This window comes from Anas acuta, chromosome 5 (assembly GCF_963932015.1).
Source record: "Anas acuta chromosome 5, bAnaAcu1.1, whole genome shotgun sequence".
Lineage (NCBI taxonomy): Eukaryota > Metazoa > Chordata > Aves > Anseriformes > Anatidae > Anas > Anas acuta.
The window spans coordinates 8,535,866-8,563,487 of NC_088983.1; the positions used below are offsets into that span (position 1 = coordinate 8,535,866).

The following is a 27,622-nucleotide window of genomic DNA, read 5'->3' on the forward strand; positions in this document are numbered from 1 at the left end:
ATTAAGGTCGGCACCCTGCAAAGCCTGACACACAGCCAGGATGGGGATGCGATTCGGGCAAAGTCCCACATTTATTTCAGTTCTCCAGAGGACGGGGCCCAGTTTCTGTTTAATGCCGGAGTCCCTCAGCAGTATCAATACCCCGTTTGGAGATAACTGTCACAAATAGTTTGAGAAAGCACCTTTACAAACAGGTATTTTAATATGTCAACGCGACAAGCCCCCCTCTGTGCCCCCGTTTCGGGGGTGAAACCGCTCCCTGCCCTGCCTGCTGCTCCCAGGCCGGCCGGCAGCGGCTGCGCACGCCTCTGCCCTTCCTCCTCTGCCCTTCCTCCTTTTCCTCTTCCTCCTCCTCCTCCATCTCCTCCTGCCGGCCGCTGCCCCCGGCGGGATGGAGGCCATCGAGGAGCTGGCGATCCAGCCCTGCACCTCCTCCCTCTACCTACGGCCCTTCCGCCTCTGCTACCGGCAGGTAAGTGCCGCCGGGGGCTCAGGCTCGCCCTGCCTCTTCCCCTCACAGCCTGCCCGTCTCTCCTCCCCTTCCCTCCGCCCCACCGAGGCGGGAGAAGCCCGGCCGGGGCGGAGGGAGGCCGGAGGAGAAGGGCAGGCTGCCTGGGGGGCCCCTCTGGTGCCGTGTCCCCCCCTTCCCCGCCCGCCGCCCCCGCCATTTTGGGCTCGGAGCCGGGTGCGCCTCAGGCTCATGGCGCCCTCCCCGCCGCCTGTGCAGGGCATCGAGCCCCGGCCCTCCCGTGGCATCCTGCCTGCCTCAACCCCTCTCCTTGGGGTTGACCTGCAGCAGGGCACCCCCTAATTTAGGTTTCGCTTCCCTGCCGAGGGTTGCGAGCACAACCTGTTGGTTGGCAGCCCTCGGTGTGCAGGGTTATTGACGTGACTCCGCGTTGCACAACTGCGCCGTACGGCCAGCCTCGCCGCAGGCACGTGGAGGCGGTGGAAGGAAATCCTCTTCCTTATAATGTTTATATCAACATGAATCACCTTCCAGGGGATCCCAGAGAATGGGAGCCTTCAACAACGGAAGGAATGCGAGGCGTAATGTGGAAGACCTTTCTCGTGGTCTAAAATGCCGAATTTTCCATGAGGGACGTTTTCTGCGAGTGAGGTCGTGCACAGAACTGGTTGCTTCTCTACTTCACAGTGGTGGCTCCAGTGTCACAGAAAGGGAGGTGGATGAAAGTGGAAATACAGAAGAGCTTGGACAACCCTAGAAATAAATGTGGACCACGTTTCACTCTCATTCACATTTATTTGTTCTTTTCTTTGCTCCTGAACACATCAGTTGGGAAGGTAGAAGAGGGAATGCACACAGCGGAGGTGTTTAAGCCCAACAGTGAGATGAGATGCAGAAAAGGTTGAGCAAGGGTTGAAATAGTTTGCATCAATACAGGTTAACTGACTTCTTTAACTTGTTTTATATTTCACCACATTTCCCTAGAGAAATCTCTCTTCTCATTGATTGGTGTAATGCAAACAGAGATTTGCAAACAGCTGTACTTTTTACACCAAGTTAACTGTTTCTTTTTAGGTATTAGAAGGAAACTTGACCATTTTTTCATATTGTCAATTTCTGCTGGCTTAGCCTGTAAGTGACAAGTCTTGTTGATTTCATTTTTGTTTGAGTTGTGCTTTATTTATTTGGAAAATGGGATTCCATTAAAATGTACGGAATAGTATTGTAAAACTAAATTTAGTTGAATACAAGTACCTTAAACATGATGACTATGTTAAGAAATAAGGATGTACTTGTTTGCATGCTGTGATCTGACAAGAGATGGCATTGCCACCAAGACTTGCCCTTTCTGCAAATCTTGCTGCTTGCTCTGACTTACTCTCTTTTCCTTGTGCAAGAGTTTGTGCAGCAGCATGGGGAGCTGGGCTGGGGAGCTGGTCCAGATCAAACCTAATCTGACCAAAAAAAACCACGTTAACTTTTTCCTAAACAAGTGCTTATGCTGACAGAGGGGAAGTGGTAATATGGTGGTTAGGGATGAATGTTTGGGGGCTGGTTGAGGGCAGAGATTGTTTCTCTTGGCCTCAAAACTCTCCTAAAAAGAAGGTGAAAGTACTGTTTATACGGCACTTGTGCAGAAACTGCCTTGGGCCCAGCCTCCTGAGAGCATGAACTGAATGAGCGCACAACTGTCTGCACCTGACCCAGGAGACAGGCCCTACTTTTATTAAAAACACATTTTGTATTTAAAAAATGACTTACTAACCAAAGGAAATGTGAAATATTTTTAGTTATTTGACTAATTGTTTCAAAGGTGTTTGGGCCTGCCAAAAACCCCAGTAAATACCTAAACTGTTTGCCTAAAATGTAAGGGAGTTTGGTGCCTGATCTGCTTAAGAATTTTGAAAATTCCACCGCTTATCTAAAGCTGAAAATGATTTAAAAAAATAAAGCCCTTGATCTTAATGTCTTAATGGTTTTATGATGAGCGGATCTTTTCCTTCTCCAACTTTTTTTTTTTAATCACCATCTGGAAAAAGTAAATTTAAAAAAAAAGAAAAAGAAAGAAAACCTTTCATTTTCCCAGTTAATTGGTGCTCTATCTTAGAGTAAATGTTACCCCTCTCCACAAATTTCCTGCACCTGCTTGCTGAACTTAACCCAAATCTAATAAAAAAGTCTTTGTGAATAACAGAATAATCTAAGTGAAGAAAGTTTAAATAATAGCATTTGTTACATTATGAAAACTGAAACCAGTCAGATTCTTAATGCAATACATGGCATAGTGCTGTAATTGGAGGTGGTGTTTTGGGTGCTGTTTACGAAACAATAACACGTCCCCTGTAATTCATTGTAATCTGAAGAAGATTCATTGATGCTTAATTTTTTAAATATAATTTTGATGAAGAATATTTTAGGCCTTACAGGTCATCATTTTGTAATCTGTTCTCAAACAGATACATTCCTGTAATAGATATTGATATTTCAATAAAATCCTATGTCTAGGGAGGTATACAGATAGAATCGGTGTTTTTTACTTTATTAGTTTGTTTTTTTTACAACTATTTTTCTGTACAAAGAGGAAATTGAAAGAATTTTTACAAACAGTATATGACTCGATTATTTCTAAACATTCATGGATACTTAAGTAATAGCATGGATTCTTAGATATTTCATCTGAAAATTACACTACTTGTTCAGAGGTAATTTGGATCTCATCGCTATACCTAAAACAGTTAAGTCTTTAAAAGTTAAATGTAAAATCTAAGTACAGATGAGTCATATCACAGTTAATTCTGCAAGTCTGGTTTTATCTATTAAGTCTGTAGCCAACTGAGTCGTAGGCCACCATTGCTCTAGCTGGTTTGCAGACCACCAGAAGTTTTGCAGAAATTGATCCATGTGAGGGGTTAAATCTAAACTGGTGAGGAAATAATGATTGTAAGCATGTCCAGGTTGAAGAAGATTGTGTCACATCTGATGGAGAGTGGAGCCAGAGGCTCAGGTGGCCTTCATCTGTTCATCAGAGGCACTTAACGCATACAAAACCATAGGCCAAAAGATCTGATTAGTGTTCTGGCCAGGTGAATTTTCTGCCTGGGTATCTGGATGTTCAGACAAGGAGTTGTGGACACATGCAGGAACAGAGTTATGTGTACTTAGAATCAGGCCCGGTGGTTACTTTCATGTTACTTTCATGTGTGTGCTAGTCCTAAGTCTACCTGTGTTCTGAAGGCTTGAACCATCTTTTGGATTGAATGTGTTATATTTGGTTATATAGAACTACTCTTCCACAAGATCAGGAGAAGAATGCAGGATTCTGGATGGAGAAGGGTTTGTCGTAATTCTTAGCAGTTCCCAAAATTACCGCAATTTGTGCCCGCGGCGGATCTACTCTCCCAACGGAAGGTCATGAGATGTTTTTGTTTTCATATGAGGTCTTTTTTCTTCTTCTGCCTGCTGATAGTGTTTTAAATGAAAGGAATGGTCTCTGCATGTTTCTCAAAGAGAAGACAAGTTTTGAAAAAACTGTAGGCTTTGAATCATGCACACATAGAGGCAGCGTGGTGCTAGACATCCACAGTGTGGGGAGGAGCCTGGCTCCAGACACATCGCTGTACCAGCCACTTTTTTTAAAGGATTTGTTCTTTCTTCGTACAGTGTAAACGAAGAAATAAGTGCAGCAAAGGAGTCACAGAAATCAGCAAACTGTAGGCAGGGTTGGCTAGGACCGATGCAGAGGGGTAAGGTAAAGTTTAAAAGGATGTACTTCAGAATAGGCACTTACCACCTCCGAACAGACCTCACTTTCTGCTTGCGATTTTCAGCTGTAAACCCTCTTCTTGACTGGGGACCCTCAGTCAATTAATCCAAGTTACTTTAAGGGGGATGTGGTGCTCGGAGAAGGGTAAGGCACCTCATGCAGCCTAATGAATATGCTGCATGTTTTGTCGGTAGGAACCCTGTTTACATATTTTTGTTCTGCTTGGTGCTGAAAGAAAAGAATTCATTTATCTCACATATAGGATAGCATCTGGCTGTTATTAATGCATACTTGCCCCCAAAGTGCAAATTGATTTGTTGCCTAAAATGGCCCTTTTTTTAAACATATATCACCTCCCAGAGAATTGGCTTCTCTACCAGGAACTCCATGGTAAATCTCTTTTCACTTTTTCCTATTGAAGTTTTTCTGCTTTTCATAAATAATTTATTCAAGAGACCAGAGGGATGGCTAATGAGAGATTAACTCTATGCCCAAGGGCTAGGGCATTTCCCTGGGATGTGGTAGAGTCAGGCTGCAAGATCTTGCTTCAATTAATATCGCTTCCCACATCACAGGAGAGTGTTCTCACTGCTGGGAAACACATTTGTGTGTAAATCTTCAGCTCTCTTTTGTGTAGGTTAGCCAGACACTGGCCTACATACCAGATAGACACACGCATGCACACAAAAGGTTAAGAATCCTGCCGAGTCTCAGGGATGAAATAGACCCTGAGTGGTAACAGTTGAGCAGTTGTCAGGATTTTGGGTAACTCTGAGTACCCAAATGGGAATCTGGATTCACTGTAGTCTTAATAAATGCCTGAGCAGAGACTTTAGTAGTTCTGAGCTGCAGTAAATCTTCCTGTAGTAATAGAAGATGCTACTGCACGCGTTTGTTTGTCTCTGCGCTAATGGTTATTACCCTCTGAGGCTTAGCAGAAGCAAAAGTGTTTTCGCTCCAGTTCTCGCTCTGCTGTTCTGGTTCAAACCCACCTTCATTAGCCCTTTAAGCAAAATTACCAAGCTTTGCACAGGACTAAGTGACATGGCATGTTCCTGTTGGTGACCTCTGTGCTGGGGACAGCATCCTTCCAGGGGAGGCAGAGCATCTTGCCGGGGGAATAACACCTTGAGCACTTAAAGAAACTTCTGCCCAAAGCTCACATACCAAAGCCTTTGTGGATCTAGCCCAGACTCCTATAGCCTTGTTTTTGAAGGTTGTTCTGGCAAGGGAGCTCTTGCCACTGTTTCCTTGCATTGTGTAAACATAAGCATTCATTCTGTCCAAGAGCTTTTAGAAGCTTGCTACTAGGCTAATAGCAACTGTCATTAATTCTCCCAGCATCCACATGAGTGAGGCTCTGTTCCAAATCTTTGGAATGGTGAATGGGCATCTGCTTCACTGGTGTGGGATAAACCTGAAAAACTCTGCATCTAGATTGAAGAGATGACCAATAATGGTGAACTGAAGCTCTTTGCTCCTGCGAGCCTCATGTCCCTTCTGCAATTCAGTCCTGCTCAGTGCCTGAGTATCGCGTTTCTTCCGTCAATTTAATGTTTAGAATAATTTATTTTGAAGTTAGACATGTGAAAAGTGCTCCCTTTGATTTCATTTTAATGCAAGGTGTTTTCATTCTGTGTTAACAAAATTAAATTATAATCTCAAAGTTTTATGGTCATTCTAAAGTAATTTTCAAGACTGTGGTAGATTTTAACACACAATGAACTGTATCATGTACCTCAGGAGTAGCGTGCGATTCATCAGTGAATAAGGAATGTCTTATTTCTAATCTTAGATTTGATACGTCTTTCTTTTGTGACTATAAGCAACCACTCTGCTGCCGTGCCTTTACAATTCAACTGACTTGGAGATGTCATGAAGATTAAGCCCCTGATTCTGTGATAAGCTGTATACATGCAGAGGAGAAGCAAAGGCTGTATCATTTATGTCATGAAAACTTTGAAGATGAAAAGAGCAAAGCTGTGCAGTGTTACAGCAATAATAACAATCTGATTTTACATTCAAAAAATTTTTACATGGTAATAGCAACATGAATGTGCCCAGCTGCCTGAAATATTCTCTGGAACTTCTATCTGCTTTTTTATAAACATTAAACATTCTTTCCTATTTTGACAGTTAAAAATGATGCTGTTGAGGGAGTAAACAGATTTTTAAGTTACCTGTTCGAACAAGTAAGTCTGCACTTGAATCTTCAAAAGGCTCTAGCAGTAGGAAATAAGCAACCCAGTAATACATTTATTTTGCAGTTCATTTTTTCAAAGCAGTAGTGCAATAAAAGGTGATGCTGTTTTTGCTGCGAAATTTGTCTTGTTTTCTTCAGGTTGTCAAGTCTAATATGTCAGTATATAATATTAATCTTAAACATACTGCTGCTAGCTCAGGAAGTTCCTGAGCTGCAAATTGCAGAAGGCTGAGTGTGTTTTAACAATATATTCTTCCTCAGGCATCTTGGCTTCTGTCAGAGGTAGGATCCTGGATGAGAAAAATTTTTGATCTGGCTGATATGGCTGCTGCTGTTTTGACCGGGAAACTATGGTTAAAGTGCAGAATGATTCTTCTGTACGGGTGGAAGAAAAGAATCGTGGAGTTTCTGCAATAACAGCATTAGGGAATTAAAATACTGAGGGAATGTAATTTGCTTTGAGAGGAACAGTTTTCTTTGCAACTAGGGCACAGGTTTAAGAAAAGAAATTAAATTAAGAAATTCAGGTGTATCTGCTTCTTGCTGAGCTATGTACATGGAGTTCAACTCTGGAAATTTGTACAAGATATTTTTGAATGAGGTGTTTATGAATTACCACAGTGGGAAATGGGAAGCATTAGTAAATAAAAGCTAGAGTTGAAAAGAAAACCAGTGCTCCTTTTTGTTTCAGTGAATATTGTGCTATATTAGTCTTAACATCTTTATCCAGCATGCTTTGAGAAGTGAATATAGGGTTGTTTGAAGTAAATACATTAAAATTATTTGGCAAAACTTAACATTTTTTGTTGCGTTAATGAATTTATGGCAGCAAATATCACTGGGAAGAATAAGATTGTGTTGCGCATCTTTTGTATCATCCTCGCACAGGGCTGAAATGTTTGCACCTAGAGAAATGCACAATAAACCAGAATGGCGCAATTTAGTTGGAAGGGACCTACAAAGACCACGGAGTTCAACTGCCATGAGATTAAAATCTCATTTAATGTCATCAGTGGGTATGCTAGGTGGTTTACTGTGGAATAGCTATGAAGTTGAGACCAAGTTTTAGGAGGAAGTCCATGGGGTGTAGTTAGCTTAAGGCAGTGCTTCTCAGGTTCTTGTGAAGTGCTCAGTGAGGGCCGTTGTGCTGCACGTGGTCCATGCGTCAGCTAGGAGAAGCAGATCAATCACCAGCAGGTTTTCATGTGCTACCAAAGGTGTGCAGCTTCACTGGAAGATGTTTCCAGGTTTCCAGAAGATGAAGAGGCTGAAAACCAATGGCTTTGACAGTACCACTCCAGTAGCCTCATCTGCAAGGGCTTGTCTACACAGGACCTTCCCGATTAACTCCACGTCTCATTCTACAACAAAGAGTCTGGTACTGTTTACATTAAACCACTTTCAAAGTACCACTGCACTTTGAATTCATACCCTACCTTAATCCATGTTAACTTTCCCGTGCATGCCCTAAGGGAGCAGTAAACTCAACTGAATGACTGTGTCCACACAGGGGTTTAATGGGGTTTAACTAGCAGAATGCAAGTTCATCAAGGTGCTTGTTTCAGATGCGTTTTCTTGATGTCCTGGTAGAGACAAGCCCTAAGAATGAAAGCGGTTTAGTTCTAAGTGAATGAACCGCGTTATAAAATCCATCATTGAGATTTTATTTTTATTTTTATTTTTTTTACATGTAGAATATGGCTACTGTGGTGTATAAAGTAGGCTTTTTTGACTTGTTTGGTAACGTTTCTTTTGTAGTAATTGCAGTTAGATCTGAGAAATAAAATAGTGTTCATGTAGTTCAACAACTAAATGCTGTATTTGTTTTTCAGTTTGGATCAAAATACATATGTTTGCTTAAATAGCAGATATTTCTTTTTCCCGGTACAAAAATCTGTCATCTGAATCATTATTTCATTCAGCTATGACATTATGTGTATTTGGTATGTTTTAAAGCAGATGAACACTGTAACATTTTAAGTGTTTACAGCAAATCTGAATATTATGGAAATGAGACATTCTCCGTAAGTGGGAATATTCTCTAAAATGGCTTGGTTTGATGGCCTGTATGGGATGCTAGTATACTTTATTATATTCTTAAAATACAATTGCATTTTAAATAATGATTTTACCTCAACTGCTGCTGTATTTAGAAAATATTTTTATCTTCATCTATAACTCGTGAATGGTCAGCTCCTGTGCTTTGAAAACTCTCTACAACAAGCTGATGTTGCATAAATAAGCATGTTTTACACTGTGGGCATATAAAATTCACCGCCTCTCTGCCTTGCATTTGGATTAATTACTCTTCAAAACTTTAAAACAAAGCTTTATCATCTCCAAGCTTGGCTTCTTGGTATTGTCCTCCAGACATTGATCAAAGTCTTGTTAGTATAGTAATACTGAAGTTTACTAAAGTTTAAACAAAGTAAAGCTCAGTTTTTCTTCGTGGTCAGCTCATGTCACACTAAAGCCGCGATCGCTGCTCAAAACAGCATTAATTATTGGTTTCACGTCGTGGTTGCTGTGTCAAAATCCTTTAAATACCTCATGGAGCTGAGAGGGAATCTTAAGGCCTGTGACAGAGCAGCTGGCCTGGACATGGGCTGATGCCCCAGTTGACAGGTTGTTGGATTAGAAAGAATATCAAAGGCAGCGAGTAAGATTAGGGATAAGTGAACATCTGACAGCAGTTTGCAGCAGGGGAGAACAGATGATAAACAATGGGAGCGGGCGGCGTGGGGGGGGAGAGGTGAGAAGGCCATGGGAAAAGTGTGGCGGCAATCACTAAAGCTCCAGGTTGCTGGGCCTCATGAATAGAACAGGAAATGGGATTTGCTAGGACAGATGTGCTGAGTGGTGATGAATACATTATAGGGAAATGAGGCTAAACTCCTAAAGGTGAGGGATGTGCTGTCCCTGAAAATAGAAAATATGGGAAAAGAAAAGTTTGCCCTCCCGGAGACATAAGCGTGAATACTTTAATACAGAAAGGAGAAATGTTAGCAGTAATTCCAATGAAATGGTTATTCTGTGGTAGCATTTGTGACAAACTCTAGGTCGTGTACTTTTAGCATAACAACATTACAGTGATACTACATATATAGCATAGAAACTATTAATTTTAGACCAAAAATTGCAGAAATAACTGAATAGTTTCAGTGACAGAACAGCCTGAACGGGAGCTCTGGATGAGGAATGCTCAGACACACTCCGTATCTGGCATGTATTATATAGCTCTCATGTAACATATGTCTGATCCTGCCACCGTTAAGAGAGAGTTGAGTTGGGTGATCTTGTGAGGTCCTTCCAGCCTTACGTTCTTCTCATTTTGTGCAATGATTGCGTGCTTCTGAGAAATTACACCTAACTGTTGGTGTTCTGAGAATATTGCTTCTGGTGTCGTGAACTTCTTTGTTTTCAGGTCTTGCTGGATCCTTTTCCTATATTTATGATACAATTATCTCAGAAAGCTACACTTCTTGTGTGTTCACTGATGGGATTCTCTGTCAGTTCACAAAATTTCTACAGTGTTTTCTATTCTGTTTTTGATCTTCATTTTTAAGCAAACTTCATAAAAAAAAGTAGATCTCATTAGCACTCTTGGTGTGTTTCTTTAGCAGGAGGAGATGCAAAAAGCCTGACTGGTGATGTCCATCTGACAAAGCACTGATAAGATGTGTTCTCAGAGATAAAGGAGGTTATTCCATGATGCATTTTCATTTGTAAGAGGAAGTAAGAGCTTGCTAAAATGAAGTAGAAACACAAACTGTAAGAGTCACCAACTGTAAAATATAAAGCTCAATGTAAGGACAAGAGGTGACTGAGCTGCAATGGAAATGCCCACCATCTGTCTTCCCTGACCTCAAATCTCTCCCAGGTGCTGCCTCAGTCCTAGAGAACAGGGTACGTATATGTGGCCAACTTCAGACACAGTTTTTGCCTTCATCCGTGCCCTAATGCCGGGCGCTGTGTTCAGACCGCAGCGCTATCATCAGGTACAGCAGCTGCACTACCAGGAAAGCGCTGGAGTTCTTGGGCCCAGAAGTTTCCCAAAGTCAGTAATCAGCAAAAAATGTATTTCAAGTGGCCACAATAAGGAAACGAAATGTTTGCACAACAAAACATAGATCAAAAAGAGTATGCCCTACTGATTCTGACTGGCTTAAATACTATCCTAATAGTTCTGTTTTCTGTAAAACTAATTTCTACATTTGCATGATGCTATAACCAAAGAACTGAACCATCTGTTACAGGCGGTTCCCATTTTTAAGGAAAGGTTAAAGATTATCTGCAGTTGGCTTGCATAGTTCTTTGGTTTAAATCAAAAGTTTTAAACTGTTCCAGCATTACTGTCATTATGAAGGTTTCCAAAATAAAGTACTAAAATGCAGAATTGTGTGTAAATCACCAATCAACTCAGTTAATCGCTAATTAATTCAATTAATTGAATGTGAGTTGTATGTGGCTTTTAAGCAACAGGTACATTTCTCTGTACCCAGTGCTCCCATTAGAATAGTTGACCAGTTAAGAGATGTTTTGGAGTTTTTGGAGTTCTTCAATTTTTTTTATTTTTTATTTTTTTTGATGGGGAGGGTCTGGCCACTGCTATAATCCCATCTCAGTGGAGTCTTTCTCAATTGAGAGGTAAAAGTGAAATTAAGAAAACAGCAAAACCTGGAGCTGGTTGCATCTGTCACTTTGAACTAATATTTGGGGGGTGGGGAGAAAGGAGAGGATGAAAAGCCCTGAAGATCTTTGTGAGGAGGGTCTGTGAGAAAGTCTTAGGAGAAAAATCTAAAGATTGTTACTAAGCCTTGGCTTCTATTAGCCCCCTGCTGCTGTTCTTCATCAAGTTATTTTAATGGCTTTCAAAGCAAGTGAGTGGAAAATGGTTTCTCTGGAACTTTAAGGAGACTGAACTGAAAACTGTCATTGCTTTATAAGTAAAACACATCAAAGATTGATGGAAGAATTGCTTGTTAAACACGTAGATTTTAATTAAAAAAAATGGGAGATATCATAAAAGAGACATCAAATCATCATAACTACCTAAAGGTGAAAGTTTAATGGCTTGTCATCTGCTCAGGATCCTATGTGAAGTATCTCTTTCATAGCTTTTGTGACCCTCTGTGTGTGTGCATGTGTACAAGATTGGTTGATTTTTTTTGAAGAGTTTTTTTCTTGTATGCAGAAAAAAACACACTGTAAAAAATGAAAGTGGAGGTTATTATGCTTTCTAATTTTATTTTGCCTGCGAATATGGATGTCTTCCGATATTTGTAATATTTAGTATTTCAAATCCTTATGTCTATCTTAAATAGTTTTTTTTTCTTCGTGCGGTAATATATTCTCTAAAAATAAATACAATTTATTTTTTTTGTGTGTGTTCAGTTGATGAAAAATACATTTGTGTATCACATAGGAATTGCAAGAGCATCTCTTCTGGAGTCTAGTCCTCTCACTTTCTTCTCCTTTCCATACCTTCTTTTCCTTCCTTAGTCTTCCCAGTCGATAAATGGTGTGGATTTTAGAGTTGTGTAGATTTTCTTCCATAAGATGGGTAAAAAAAAAATGAGTGTGCATAGAAAACAACATAAAACACAGCATTTCCACTAAGACTTTGAGCTCTATACTTTCAAGCCAAAACCTTGTTCTGGTATGTCATGCTGCTTGTGATCAAGGTGCATATTTAGTAAGCAAAACAAAGAGTTGTTTTCAAAGACTACAGGAGCTCCTCAGCAAGCTGATACAGCACAGAGGGCATTATTTACTAGTCCATCTTAAAATTTCAGAAATGTTCAATGTTGTTGTTTCATGAGTTCTTTCTGGAGTTAAACAGCTACGTCTATGCATAATTGGGACCCTAGATCTGATTTATAATGAAGAAAATTGTTTTTCGCAAGAGCCTAGTACGTGATTATTGCAATTACTTGATTTTCTGAATGATAGCATAGAAATGGTACATAGCATAGAAATGGTACGTATCATCAAAAAATTTAACTTTGTGTGAGTTTGTAAGATGTTCATGATGTACAAGATCATTTTAGATTAGGAATAGAAATATTGACTATGCAATTAACTGCATAGAATTTGATAACTTGATGTTATTATTTTAATGATTCTTCTCAATTAATTTTGTCGTTTTACCTGGTGTTTTAGTTAGCCATAATAGTTATTGTTATTTGTGTACTTGGAGTGGTTATAACATCATGTTTTGCTGCATAAAAAGGTCCTAGACTATAAAAGGCTTCAGGCTATGAAAGGCCAGGTATAGAAATCTTTGGTATGTGTTTTTACAAACTTTTAAAATTCTGACCTTGTTGAATGTTTTGGTCCTTATATTGAGGAGGCCAGGTCTTTACTTGCATTGTTTCTGCTTGATCCTAATTTAGGCAAAGTCCAAAGCAATTTGACTAATGTTGTTTTTATGTAGAAAGTAAGGTAATTGCAGCTGGAGCAATTTGGTGCTTTATGACCAGAAATTACACATTTTGACAAACTGAGTTGGAAGTCAGGATGTGGAAAATGCAGGGGGAATAGATAACTTTGGGTATTGTGTGTAACACTGTAAGCGATTGTAAAATTTATTTAGTGTATGAACCTATATAGCTCTTATATATGTGCTTATCTTGAGTTGTTGAAGTGAAGTATGGCTGCGGGCTTCATTCAGTCCTGCTTTGGCTTTGGGACATGTCTTTGTTTCTGTTTGGCCAATTAAGCTTGGTGACCTTGAAGCAGCAGCATTGGAAGAGAAGCTGGTCGACAAGTTTTGCAGCAAGTTTATCTTAGAATTTCACGTGTATGTCTGTGCTTAGCACTGCTTTCAGCATTGCAGTGTTTCTGGCACTTTAAAATCTTGAGCACAGGTGCAGTTTCTGTAGGTATTTTTTTAGCAGAAAAGCATTTCGGCAATGCTTTAAGGAATTGAGTGATGCCTCCAAATTGAATTTTTCAGCTTTTAAATGGCTGTGACTTAAGAAAAGGAAGTGGATACCAGCATGTTTTGCCTGCAAGGCTTGTGTTGCTCTTTGAAATGACATTTCATAGCGCTGCAGTGAGTATGGCCTGAAGTTCGATCGGTAACTCATCCCACTTACACTGCTCTGTCACGTTAAAGACGAATGTGGGAGCACTGGCCTCCTGTGCCGTGAAAGCAGTCAGTGATCATCAGTGAAGAGCTGACTGCTGTAGTCCTGTACAGGATAGTTCCTCCAAATTTGACACCTGCTTGTTCCTGTAAGCCACCTTTTCTGCCTCGCTGAGGGTGGGTGGTTGACCTGTCAGTGTGGAGAACCCTGCTTCTTTTAATCTCCTTATTTTCTGCTTGATCTGTCAAGAATCACTGGAACACATGAGCTTCCCTGGAGCCTCCTGGTGCCCTCCACAGAGAAAGATTAATTTGTAAAAGTAATAATATAGATGTCCAGATTTAAGTGTAAAAGTTATGCTCAGAGGGGAGTAGAGATTTAATCATACCCCGAAACGGAAAACATGGCAATCAGTGAAATTTTTTCCCTAAACAGAAAAACATTGAATTCTTGCTTTTGAAGCATTTCTCAAAATAAATTAATAAATAAATAAAACAAAATAAAAACACAACGAGTGAATGCCATTTGGTGGTGTATCTTCCCTCCCCTCTGCGTGTTTGTTACAGCCCTTGTGATAGAGGAGTGGGATGACAAACCATTCCTCACAGTTGTGCCTTAGGGAGAGGGTGTAAAGGAAAAAAAGCAACTTGCTGCAGTGCAAGTTTTGTGTATTTATTATTTTTTTTAGTCATAACAATGTGTCTTGCTCTTGCAGTGGAAGACTTGTAATTGTAGTATTTGTGGAAGGTAATTCTTCATTGTCAGTCCAGCCCTGCTGAATCTGGGGAGTGGATTTATGAACTTCATTCCTTGTCTAAGATTTTAGTCACCTCTGTGTGTGCTGGGTTCCTGCCATCCCATGTTTGGGTTAAGGTCTTAGAGCTTATGGTGGCCTGGTATTCTGTTGAAGGAGCCAGCAGAACCAGCAATAAATAGATTTAAAAAGCTTACAGTGCTCAGTATTACTGAGGTGACATGCTAAAGCACCTGTAGACCTTGTCTACAAAAACACTTGCGGTAAGTGGTAACCTTGAGCTCCTGTGAGCCTTCAGTGGGTAGGAGGCGTCCTTTCCTACTTCTGCTTCACCATGGAGACACCACGGTGCTGCACCTGGCTTTCTTCCCAACTCTGTTGAAACTTAGGATCTCCCGAGCGCTGCTTGCTAACCTTGGTTAATCTTGTTAATGCTGGTTCTTTGTTGGCATGTACCAGATTGGTGTGTGATGCAAGGTGTACAGTTCACTGAGCTATATTGTTCCTGCATTGACTTGACTTCTGCATCAGAAGTATGTTGTCCTTCGTAAGTTATAAATAAATGAATAGATTTGTTAATTATATTTTAAAATCATATTTATGTGATCTACATTATTGCTTTACAGATGTATTTGCAAAACCAAGTAACTGAGTTTATGCATAATGGATTGTTTTCTGTGTTACTTTATTTTAATCTAGTTTCAATGATACAACAGTCTAATACATACACCGGCTATTTCTTATCAGTGTTCTGCTTCAGGTGACATAGTTGGTAGGTTTTGTTTGGTTTTGAAATTAGAATGGCATTCATCTAGTGCATGGTTTTTAATGCAGCTTTATTATCTCTCTGGAAATGGAGTGGTCCGGCACGTGGTAGCAGAGGGCTCGGTTCTTTTTCTGCTGGCCCTTTGTCAACCAGAGAAGATTTTAATCAGACCGCGTGTAAGTTGCAGTGGAATTTGTTAGAATGACTAAAGAGGTAATGAGAAATATTAGACAATTGATGGTGGTGATTAGCGTTTGGCTGGAATACCAGTGGCAACTTACACTGTGGTTTTATGGTGTTGTCAGTGTTGTTTTCCTCAGTGGCATAGCTAAAATAATGATGAAAGGACAGTTTCTTTCCTTCCTCTTTTGGATGAGGGTCATGACCTACGGTAGCAAAGAAGAAATTACACTTGTAGGCGTAGTGGTTGCCTTGGGACTGATGATTTTAAGATTCATTTTCTCTGACTACTCTTGTGTTTGCCTCTCTCTGTTGTACCTGCAGAGATGTGATGAGAGCACTAAATCCTGGCCAAGTCAGTGGGGTAAATGTCTCCTTTTGAGTTAGGGATTCTAAGTTAGCTTGTTTTCAGCAGTCCCAAGTCCTTCAGGATGGCTATACCTGTAAAGAGGGGAATGGAGAATTGCAGGAATGTGATTTGGACCAAAGCAGTGCTTGTCCACCATGTATTTTTAGAAGAGTCCTCTCCCTTGGGGGTGGAAAGAATATTTTGAGTAGTGAATGCACAGAATGAGTAGAGGAAAGAGTACAAGAGTGTGAAGTGAGATTTCTTATCTACTGTGGGGTGTCAGACTCTACAGACTTGCAGTGGGTCCTGTATGTGGAGTCCCACTCTATCCTGAAACCACCGCTGCAGACATAACAGGCCCAGGCGTGGTAGGCCGAGAGCAGGCTTACGTGGTAGCTCTGGGGCCAAAAGAAGTCAGCTGCCAACGGACCAAAAGAGATGAAAACAGATTTCCCAGAGACATTTTTATTCTTTCAATCTATTTAAATTTTTAAAACAAAGGTTTTAATAAAGATGTTTCAACATTCAGGGATTCAGGTGTTTGCCTGAAATGGTTCAAGTAAAATCCTTAAATTCAGATCTTCTCTTTCTGAAGAGTGCCTTAAACTGGAGGTTGTTGAATGCTACAAAGAGCTTTCTTAAGTCTCCTCTTCTGGAGATGTTCAGGAAATACTAGAATTGGAGAAGGGTTTTGAACGCGTGTCTCTTGCTCCCCACATTTGTTTCTTTGTTAGAGAACTACAAAGGCCTCGTGTGTGTGTGTGTGTGTGTGTGTGTGTTTGTTCCTGACTCAATGAATATGTAACGATTTATACAAATCAGGAAAACTCTACAAAAAGAAATTAAATGCGGAACACCTAAGAGTTCCCTGCAGCCCTCTGTTTGGGTATTTCCCTGGCTTTTAGTCTCTGAGCTGAAGCCAGCAGATGTGCCTCCTGTAGCACCAGAGAGTGCCATTAGCATCTGATTGTGCTGATGAGGAGAAGTTTGTACGGTTTTGAGTAGAAATGCTGTTCTGAATCCAGAAAGAGTTTTGATGAAACCTAACTTTATCCTTTTGTGGTTTAAAAAAAAAAAAGGGGGGGGGGGAGAGGAGGGAGGCATTATTTTGATTATTTTCAATTTCACAACTGTCGAGCTGAAAATCTGAAGTATGGTATTCTCCTCAATACTGAATTAATTTTGAAAAATTGGATCTGTGTTTCTCAGCCTCTTAGGTCATTTGGGGAATTTCATTTTTAATTTCCTTTAATGTTCACTGAATATGTAAAGTGTACAATAAACTAATCAAATACTCTATGCTGTTTCTGCACAGGGATGTGCATTTAATGGTGGAAACACTTTTGCTTGTCCCGATAAGAATCGAGGAGACAAAGTGTTAACAATTTCTGATCATGATGTACCCAGGACAGTTGTCTCAATTGCTTCTAACATCTGATTCTCTTCTAAGTTACGTATCTTAATCTCATTGAACTTCATAAAGTCTAATATGTCTTTAATTATTTGGTAGATCAGGACTGCAGGACGTGAGAGATGAAATCGTGGTTACTCTGGTTCCCTCTTGTGTGGCACATACCTTTATGCAGGGGCAGCATGACTGGCGATGGAGAAACTTTTTTTGTGTTGAGGTGCTTTAACCAGCTTACATCTTTAGTGTGGCTCAGTGTGTGGTTGCAGAAGTGTTTGTGCTGTTTGCATGCAGGAGACCATGCAGGAAGCAGAGAAAGGGAGGGTGATGCTATTTTGTTGGAAGTGCTGACCTAGGTCATACTGGGCAAAAGAAATCTTAGCGGTTTAAATTTCCTGAGCTTTTCCTTTTGTCTCTTTGATAGTGATTTTGAAAAAAAAGGGGGGGAGGGGGAGCAACAACAACAAAAAATAAATCAGGCAACTATTGCAAATTGTGTGATTTTTTTTTTTATCAATAACATAAAAATACAGGTAAAAGATTCTAACGATATTAGTTAAATGACATTTACTTTGTAGATTTTTAACAAGTATGGGTATCACTGGATGTGTGAGATGTGTATTAAGTTTGTTTCAGAATACAGTGCTTATTTACAGGAAAATACTTAGCTGCCATATCAGCTGAAAACAAAAATTGCAAATGATACCACTTTCATGTTTAGGAAGCTATTTCTTAACTATGCCCAGTCAGAGTTTCAGATTTCATGCTTTACTATAGCTTTGTGAAAAAGTAGTGTTAGTAATTTTGTAACCATGGAAGGTGTATAGTCAGCTTATCCCTGCAAAATAAGAAAAAGTGTTACAGACTTCTAATTCAATGGTATCATAGGAATTTAGGTAAAACTCGGAGCATTTGAATACTTGCTTTAAATGTAGTCTTCAAAATATTCTAACAGCTTATTTTAAAAAACCTACCTAGTAGATTTTTCTACCTTTCAACAGAACTTACTGGAATCAACTTGGTACTGGAAAAAGCCCCATCTGTATCTCAAGTTATAACCTTAAACTATATGCTGACCTGGCAGTAAAATGATGTTAGTGAGAAAAGTCATAAATTTGACCTTTGTGCATATTGTGTTTCCTAATGCAGGCACCGTATCCTTGCTCTTTGTAGTGTAGATTTCAGTATACTGAAAATACACTATAGCTACTACATATTTGACTTCTAATAAAGCACATTTGATATGTATATGTAATTGCTCTTTGTAATAATGTATAATAAAAATGGAAAAAAAAAAACACAACCAAGGACAGAAAGGGGATTTAAATCAATTTAGTGTATTCATATATGCTTAATTCTCGTGTTTTATAAATTTCATTCAAATGTAAGTGATCTTACTGATAGCTGAATGCCAAACTAGACTGCAACAACTCCATTGTTGAAAAGTACACACAAAAAACAAACTGTGACCTGAAAAGTAAACTTCCAGAGGATTATATGAGAAAGTTTACTTACACATCAAGTATCTTAGCTGTAATTGTTCTGGCAGTTGATGTACATAAAATGAACAAAGTGGCTTGGCCCAGTATTGCATTAACAGTTGAATAAATTAGTGTGTTCTCCATTGTTTATTTTACCTCCTAAAGTGTGAAAAAATTGCACCTTTGAACAGTAACCTCTATTGCCATAACCATCTGTTTGCAGTTTCATTACAAACTCCTACCAGAATAACCCTCACTTTGAAGAGAAAATTGATACGGGTTGTAAAAATTCTAGTCTATGACCTTAGGTTTTATGTCTCTTTAGGTATCCCTGGTGTGGTCTATACTGGTGTGTATTATGATTTCTTCAAGAAGTAACTTTGTCTTCCAGCTAACTTCAGATAAGAAGTCAAATCCGTGCTTCAGAGTTTGCTGTGGCACAGAGCTCAGCACCTTTATCTCTCATTCAAGATCCTTAGATGTAAAACAAGTGTAGTGGAGACTACAGTAACTTTGCCCTTCCCTGCCCAGAAATGCTGTGTCAGCTGGAGCTGGCATGCTGTTCTTTAGTGAGTAGCTTTGTTTGTCCCTGTGAATTTTGCTAGACTTAGTCTTACTTACAAAATTGTTAATATTGTCAATTAAAGCCAATTAGCAGCAGTAGATGTAGTACTTCAGACACAACATTGATTTTTAATGTAATTGAAAAGTCATCAGTTTGTATATTTTTGGATGCACATTCCACAAAGGCACTAAAACCAGTCATTTCTATCTGAAATATTTGAATAGTGGTTAAGTTAAAAACTGCAAAACACCATTATTAGTAATCACGATGCTTTTAAAATAAACATTCCGGATAGTTTAGTAATGAAATCTTACAGGCTTTGTTTAAAAAACAAACACCTCCCCCTTTCCTCTGGAGCTTAAACAGTGGCTTGTTTAAAAAACAGTAAAATTCCATAACACTTAAACTCTTTTGAAGTAGGTCTTCAACATCAGCAAGTAATTCTGCAAATTGCTTTTGAAGATGAGGCTTCATTTACTCCAGCATGTGCAGTCTGATTGAGTGGATTAGTGGGTGTGGACTGAAATTGTAATTTAGGCTTTTTTTGTGTGTGCATGTGTCTTTCTCTCAAACACTCCTTATCAGATGCATCTCTATATTCTTGCAATAATTTTGAGTAGACCCAAGAGTACTCTTTTTAATAGTCGTTGGTGAAAATTTGGTGTGTGTATAATGGCATTACATTCATGTTAGCTACTATTTTTTTCCCATCAGTTTTTATTGGAGAGTGTATTTTTTTTTTTTCAGATCACTTTCCATAACCAGCTTGCTGTATGGTTACATAAATGCTAGCGGTAGGGTAGGGGTAGAGCAGAGTAATGCAGCTGGAGTAGAAAAAGGGGCAGCCTGGGTTTAGATTGACTTTACAGTGTTACAGGACAGCACCCCTGGACAGTTTAACAGAAACAAATCACATTTAACTGAGTAGTTATGTAATAGGATAGCCAAGCGTAAGGCGGTTCAGTACTACTGATGTGTTCCTCCAAAAGGAAAAGAAAGGTCCAGGCACTCAACTCATGAAAATCAGAATGATTTTATTACTTTTTTTTTTTGTCTATGTTTTTATGCTGTCTGAGAATACTTCTCTTCATTTTAAAAGATACATAATACTTTCTGTAAAATGTGTAGTTATATAAAGAGAAGACAGCTACCTCCCTGCTTCTCACAAATCAAACTGTTGAAATAGACAAAAAAATAAAAAGCACAATTGCTATGTCATTCCTTCAAACAGATTTTATATGCAAAATAGCTGGTTCGGGATGATTGTTTCTATACGAAAAAATTGAAAATAAATTGACTTTGAATATTTGACTGTCCATTTGCATTCTTTTTTTGTGGATGAAAAGGATACTTTTATATAGCAGGACAGCTCTCTAGCTCCTATAAAGAAAAAGAGATGCTAAACACTGCCCTAATTTACTAATCTAACAAAACAATGGGGAGCAATTAAACTTCTAAAGCATATGGAATGGCTATTTCATTTTATTCTTAGTTGGAAAACTGCACAAGTCCAAACATGTTTTAGCTGTCTTTCTCTGTATAATTTCTGTTCTTCATACAGGTTTCACAATATTATGTTGATGATTTCTGCTTTATTGCTCCAAAATAATCTGAAACTATGGGGGTACATGGATTTTTTGGCATCCAAACTGGTGGTTTTCCTTATTTATTTGTTTCTTTAGACAACTTCTGTGTTTGGCAGTGTTGAAAATGCTACACAAATATTCAGGCAGTGTAAGGTAATTTGATCACTAGTTGTCTGATATGAAAGTGAAAAGCGTAATGTAGTCAGTCCTGAGTTTGGTTTGGCCTGGAAGCACAGCTCATGTTGGCACATCACTGTGGACACTGGAAACATCATGTATTGATTATATATAGCAAAGAATTATAGCATTAATATTTCACCTGGCAAGAAATGGTATGCACGAGGTTATAAATCCTCATATGTTTCCACTAAAAATTGCTACAGATATGACATCAGATTCTATTAAAGTGAAAAAAGAAATATAACAGGGAAATTTGAACTGATACGGGTGCTTCTTCTGCATTGAGGGAGGAAAGAAAGGGAAAGGTTCATTTCCAAAAGGGTGAGGGTTTAAGTGGCAACATCCAGCATCTCCTGTCTTGCTAGGTTTACCTAGCAAAAGTCCGCTCCGTGTAGCCCAAGAACTGTGGCTGATAGAGAAGCAGTAGTTAATGCACATCTCCAGGTCGTATTTAACATTGTAGGAACATAAATTTTGTAAACCAAGATGCACTGAGTTACTGAGTTGATGTAATTGCAAATTTACCTCTGGGCAGTTATTATTGATCATAAAAAGCAGTGAAAAGCATTAAGCTAAGACCACTTCAGAAAATAAAAGTAACAAGAGGTTGCAGCAACTGGCTGAGTTGGTGCAGATTTTTGTCTGTCTTCGGGAGTCAGTTACTTAATAAAATGAAGAGTTTGCTGTTCTCTTGCCATGTGGTTCTGGGCAACGAGGAGATACCTCAGCAAAAGAATGTGTAGCAAATTTCCAGATAGAGGTTACGCTATGTGCTCTGGTACTAAACTGGATGAATTTAGAGAAGATTGGTTGAATATGGGAAAGTACGCAATAGAAAACAGATCTTACAAATGCATTTAATGAAAAAATACGCTTGTACTTCTAAGATTTTTCTTCATGAGAACAGAAGGCAAAATTTTATTGTTCCTGTAGGAAGTTTTACAGTTTTGTTACATGTAAATGATTAAACAGAGACTGCACACTTGCTTGACACTGCTGACTCTGGTTTAAGACCGTTATTTGCCAAATAATTTTTTATCTTAATTTTTTACCTGTAATGCTGATATATTGTTGCTTGAAGAATGGTCATAATCCCTTTGCATTGAGGGCATTAACTGCTTTTGTGTCTTAGAACTGTGGTAACAGACGAAGTGGAGCAGTGAGGATAGAGTTATTTTTATGCTATAATTGCATCAACTTCAGGAGTTCAATTTTTTTTTCACAAGCATGGAACATTTATGTCACGGATAACCGCTTTAAACCCAGCCCAACTGGTAGAGGCTAGGGGATCGTTACTGTTGTTTCTCATTTTAACCCTCATAACCTGTGCATGTAGCTTATCTATACCATAATGTATTTGCCTTTCTTCCTTAACTGCCGCTGTTTGTTTACACCAACTGTGTCTGGGCTCTAACTGAATTGTAAGATCATTGAACAGGAACTGTTCCCACTAAGTATTCTTAATGCCCATCACAATGGGTCGCCAAACGTCTGGTTGTCTCTCCTGTTATGTAAACAATAAGAAGTTAATCATTGTCATGGACAGATTTTTTTTTCCTCTTTGAATGGCATAGGTGAAGCTAGTTTGCTTATTTTGGACGTATGTCCCCAACATCTAAATTATCTGCTTTCTTAGCCTGTTACCAGCCTCATCAAAAGTGTAACCTAAGGTATGAACCCCTTTTACTGAGGTGGCTTTGGTGCAGCTGCACAGTTCGTGGAAACTTTGGCTGCTGTCTGTCCAAGCAGCGCTTTTCTCTGGATAAACATAAGAGATGCTGCTGGCCAATGTTTTCAATTCAGCAGCTGTTTGAATTGTCATACTTTAAATAATGCAAATTTAAAAAGAGCTTTATGTAGAGTCTGAACAAATATCTTTACTGCTTCGGTCATGTATGGTATGTACAGAGCTCCTTACGAGAAGTTTTTCTGTTATTTAAGTTGGTGCAATTCTAATGTAAGGTTTGTCTTTTTGAATGGTCTGAACTCCCAACAATCACTACAGGAAATATGTTACTGTAAACCTTCATGATGAGGATTTGCTTTAGATAACCTCAGTTTAACCGTTGTGTAACAATTATTACCTAGTGTTAAAGAAACATTTAAAGAGAGATTTCTTTTTTTAGTGTTATTGCACCTACTACACTAGCATGTTTTCAATTTACTCTTAAGAATAAAACTTTACCTGGCCTAGATTTTATTAAACATTAAATCCGGATGTTTTAAAATGTATATATACAATGCAGTTTGTACCACAGGTTCCTCTGAAGGAGCCAGTTCAGTGCCCAGGTAGGCCTTAGACTTCCTCCTCGGGTACCGAGCAATGACAGAGTCTTCTGTATTATAGGAAGTAGTGAACAATTATTTTATACTCACCATCACAATGTCACTCGTGTTTTTTAAGAGCTGCCGTGCCAGCCCTTAGTGTGGCCCTCTGCATAGGTTACATTAAGCTGCGTGGCACCACCAGCTCTTTTTCTTCCTCACCATCTCAAATCTCAGTAGCACTGGAAGGGCCCTGGTCCTGTTATTTATAACTGCAGCACCACACCACTAATTCATTTGTGTTATCTGTGAGCAGATCCCATTCTTTGGGAGGAGCAGAATGATCCTTGGGAAAAGTCCTATACCTGTCTCTCCCAAATCACATCAAAGTGCTTACTGCCTCCATCTGAAGAAGTCACATCTGCACAGAAACCCATGTTGGGGGTCCCTATGAGGCTCTACACAATGGTAGAGACCACAGCCAAACTGCAGGGGTTTTGCTTTGTGTTTTTTTTGTTTATTTTTTGACAGCTGGGGATGGTATCAGTGCGATGCTGAGCTGAGCGTTGCTATACATGGAAAGACATTTCCCAAAAGCACGAGCTGTGTGTTGGTACTGTCCACAGCGATGAGAAGGAGGAATGCATTCCAGCTGCCCCCAAACTACTTTTGGTAGTCTTCATTGGCTAGATTGGGCTAAATCTTACAGGAGTTTCTCTAGTGAGCAAAGGTTATCTTTTGCACAGGTAACCTGACAGCAATGGGACCACATCGTTCAGACACCATATTGCATAAGGTGGTAGAGGAAAGCAGAGGACAGTTATATCCCTGGTGCAGTGAGTCTTACGGCATTTTATCCAGAGACAGAAAGAGTGTAGGTGGGAAAAAGAATGGTATTCTGATCAGAGGCTGTAGACAAGTCCAATTTATCTGTCACAGATGGTGCGAACAGGCTGCTGCCTGTAAGTATGGCAGTGAGCAGGTGCAGGAAGGGTCTTAGGAAATGGTTTCACGGATAGAGGAAGGACAGAGAATGTGGAGATCAGGTATGGGTGGCATCATAAACAGCGCCTTGCTGGTAGGAGCCACATCTGCTGAACTTGTATCCACTGTCAGCACTTGTCTAGCAAAGAGCCCTGTGCAGTGCGTGGTTGTCCTGCAGTCACTTGAACGGAAAGGGATCGAGTTTGCTCCACGTGGACTGGGAAGCTTGTAGTATGCTGTTGTAATTCTAAGTTGTCAATGCTGTTATCAAGTCAGTCTTACAGACAAAACGAGCAGGACTTGTGACATGCTATTGCACACTCAAGTAGTGTATAGAAATGGCTATTTGTGCTTGCTTTTCTGGGAGGGGGAGAAGGAGGATTTTTTTAGTTTGGATGCCTTCTGGGGGCATTGTCTTCTGACAACCTTCAACTGCCTTCTGTCAAAGGTCTGAAAGAGTGGTCTGGGGAAGCATTGCTCTATGCCTCTATTCTTAAATTTTCCTTTTGCTGTTAAAGGCAAGATGGACATCTTGCCTGACCTGATACGGCTTTCTTACGCAATTTGTGCTTATGTAAGTAATCTGTCTTCTGAGTAACATGAAACGAAGCTGTCTTACATGCTGCCCCCCCTGGAATACAGCTTTATTAATTTACACATACTATATGCACTAGTTCATCATTGCAACATGACAGAATCTGATCACTGAGCACAGAAGTAGAGTGTAATTACTTTGTAATTAAAGATTTACCAAATCAATTGTGTGTTATATACTGCTGTGAAGAGTTTCAAAACTGCTATTTCACAGAGATAAAAACTAATATAGTGTTGACATATCTCTCTTTAATAGAGACATTTCCTATTTGAAGGACAGTTGTTTAAGTCAGTTTTACATGTAAAGTGTTAAGTGTCAGTGTTAAGATCTCAAAGCGATCTATTTTGCTTACTTTCACACTTCAATGAGAAATGCTTTGATTGTTCCTTAATAGACATTGGAGAATGGACTACTTAATATAAATATATATGTATTAAAATGAAGAACATTAAGTGTTTGAGAGAGCCTTCATATTTCACAAAGATGCTTCTGGTTTTTGGGAGTGGTGTTGACCCACTGATACCTTTTAATTCTTTGCAACTGTCTGTAATTGTGGTGATAAGAGAACATTGTCAAAGGTAGAAGACAGGATATACAGAATGGGATGGTTAAATTTAACAAGTAGTCATGGCTACCTGGCTTTTAAAGGCATGAATCTTGATGAGTTCTGCAATTAATATTTTTGTCTTAATGATAAGATAGGTATATTATGTACAGCTTTACATAGTTGGTTGGAAACTGGTTAGAATTAATGTTCTGTAAAGTATGTAAAGCAGCATAAGAACCATTGGTAACTGTTTACATGCTATTAATAATTAGCAACCTTCATACTAGTCTGTTAGGAAAGAACCATGCATTGGGTACAATAGAAACTCAACTCCATACGGTTGGGTTCAAATTACATTTGACTTGGACAATAGGGCATGAATGGTGCTCATTTGAGTTTCTGCCATTGTAAACAATGAGATGTTGGAATGTTTCATTTGTTTATTGATTTATTTATTTGGACAGGTGCAGGTTGATCATATGAAATAAATTCGTATTCAAATATAGACAGACAAGACCTTAACAACGTTGTCCAGTCTGAGTATATGATCATAACCAGCATCTTGAATGGACAGATTAAAATTAATTTAGCCTGTGGCTGGTTTTGAATTTGGGTTTTAAACTAACCAAATTATGTTCTAGAGAAAGTGCTTATATGCTGTCCAGCTGCTTAGAAAATAGAAAAAGTAAAGTATTTCCTGATTTTTATTTTTTGAAATACTAAGTTTCTTCTTTTACTTTCTGTTAAAAATAATTTGCACGTCTATGTGGTAGGTTCTGTTAATGTTAATGGGGCTCACCCATGAGAAGAGGGCATTTGAATCTGATGGATCCCATCTGGTTGAGGCTCATTCTCTAGGGTGTAATTTTCCTCAGCTATTTGAAACCCTTTCATAAGTGCTCCAAAGCAATCAGGTTCTATAATTTGCAAAACGATGGCAGGAGGAAAAAGTCAGGAGGATTATTGCTGTGATCACACCATGGGAATTAGTATCACAGGACTAATAGCCTAAGTCAATTCTAAGATATCTGTGGTGCAGGCATTTCTGTCTTCTCCATCAGCTGGACACCCACATTTCTCTCAAGCTGACACTACAAAGGGAGAATGGGTGGGAGCACATCTTACTGTGTAGGGCAGTGGAAGGTCAAAGCTGGAGAACCAATGTGAAGGTACATGCAGAATTCCCAGTGCACGCTCCCAAATTGCTCATGCCAAACAACAAACCGCATAGCAATCTGCAAGCAAGAGAAAATCCCACACATTAATGTCTTACAGGTAGTAATAAATCTACAAAAGGATTGAGCAGACCTTATGAATTTAATACATTAAACCATACTGCCACACAGCATTGCTCTGTGCTAGTGAGTGTTGCATCTATGGGTTGTCCTAGTCCTTTCATAGTTCCTCTGTCTCTCACCAGGTGGAACAGATTGGATGTACACTCAGCTTGATGACCAAGGGTTTTAATGTTTCAGTTTACACAGAATTTGCTGTCTTTCTTTCTCTTTCAACATTATGTTACGTTTAAACAATGACATGGCTTCTCTTGTGATGCGTGCATTTGATTCCTGTCAGTGCTACAGAAGTTATGCACAGGCACCGATGGAAGAGCAGACTAGAGTTTCTCTTGAGGTGGACAACTGTTTATAATTAGAGCTGTGGGAATGAAGGCAAACGCTGCTAGCAAGCAAACAGTCACTCTTCGAAAAAGCTCGGTAAACTCATAAAGCTCAGGAGCTTAATCTCTGAACCAGAGTGCTTGTTATCTAATCCCCACCAGCTGTTGTGTACTTGGTAGCCATGACATCTGTAATAGAGCTGAAGGGCCTGTCTATATTGGTTGGCACCTTTACCCACCAACTGAACCTGATTCTTCTTTCATTGCTTGCATTTACCTGCCTTAAATCATTAACCAGTTGCTCAGGGTTTGACCATCCGTTTAATCATACTTTATAATAGAGAGCTTGTGCTGCTCTTCACATTAGGCATGTTTTAGGTTTGTAGGTCTTCAGCTGGTCTGTTACTTGCCTTGCTAATATAAGAAAGGTGTCAACCAAAAGAATTTCCTCAGGTTGTATGCTGAGTCCTTATACAGACTTAAAACTGAGTGAGGAGGGAATTTCATCAAGCTGTTCTTCATCTGAAGAGTATTTCCACACATCATATAGATAGGGTACAGAATTATATACTGTATAATGGCCTTCCAGTACCTAAGTGAGGCCTACAGGAAAGCTGGGCAGGGACTCTTTGTCAGGGAATGGAGTGATAGGACATGTAGTAATGGTTTTAAACTAAAAGAAGGTAGGTTTAGATTAGGCATCAGGAGGAAATTCTTTACTCTGAGGATGGTGAGGCACTGGCACAAGCTGCCAGAGAAGGACCAGTGTTCAAGGCAAGACTGGATGGGGCTTTCGGCAACCTGGGCTGTGGAAGGTG

At 39.5% G+C, this 27,622-nt stretch overlaps 1 protein-coding gene across 1 annotated transcript in view; it reads left to right on the plus strand.

Annotated features, from left to right (window-relative positions):
• The first annotated feature begins 309 nt into the window (after positions 1-309).
• NUDT14 (nudix hydrolase 14) overlaps positions 310-27,622 on the plus strand; it is a 60,098-nt gene continuing 32,785 nt past the window's right edge. Inside the window, exon 1 of the mRNA XM_068682558.1 lies at positions 310-472. Within this exon, the coding sequence (XP_068538659.1) occupies positions 392-472 (81 nt within the window). The 5' untranslated portion in view covers positions 310-391. The remainder of the gene's footprint in view (positions 473-27,622) is intronic.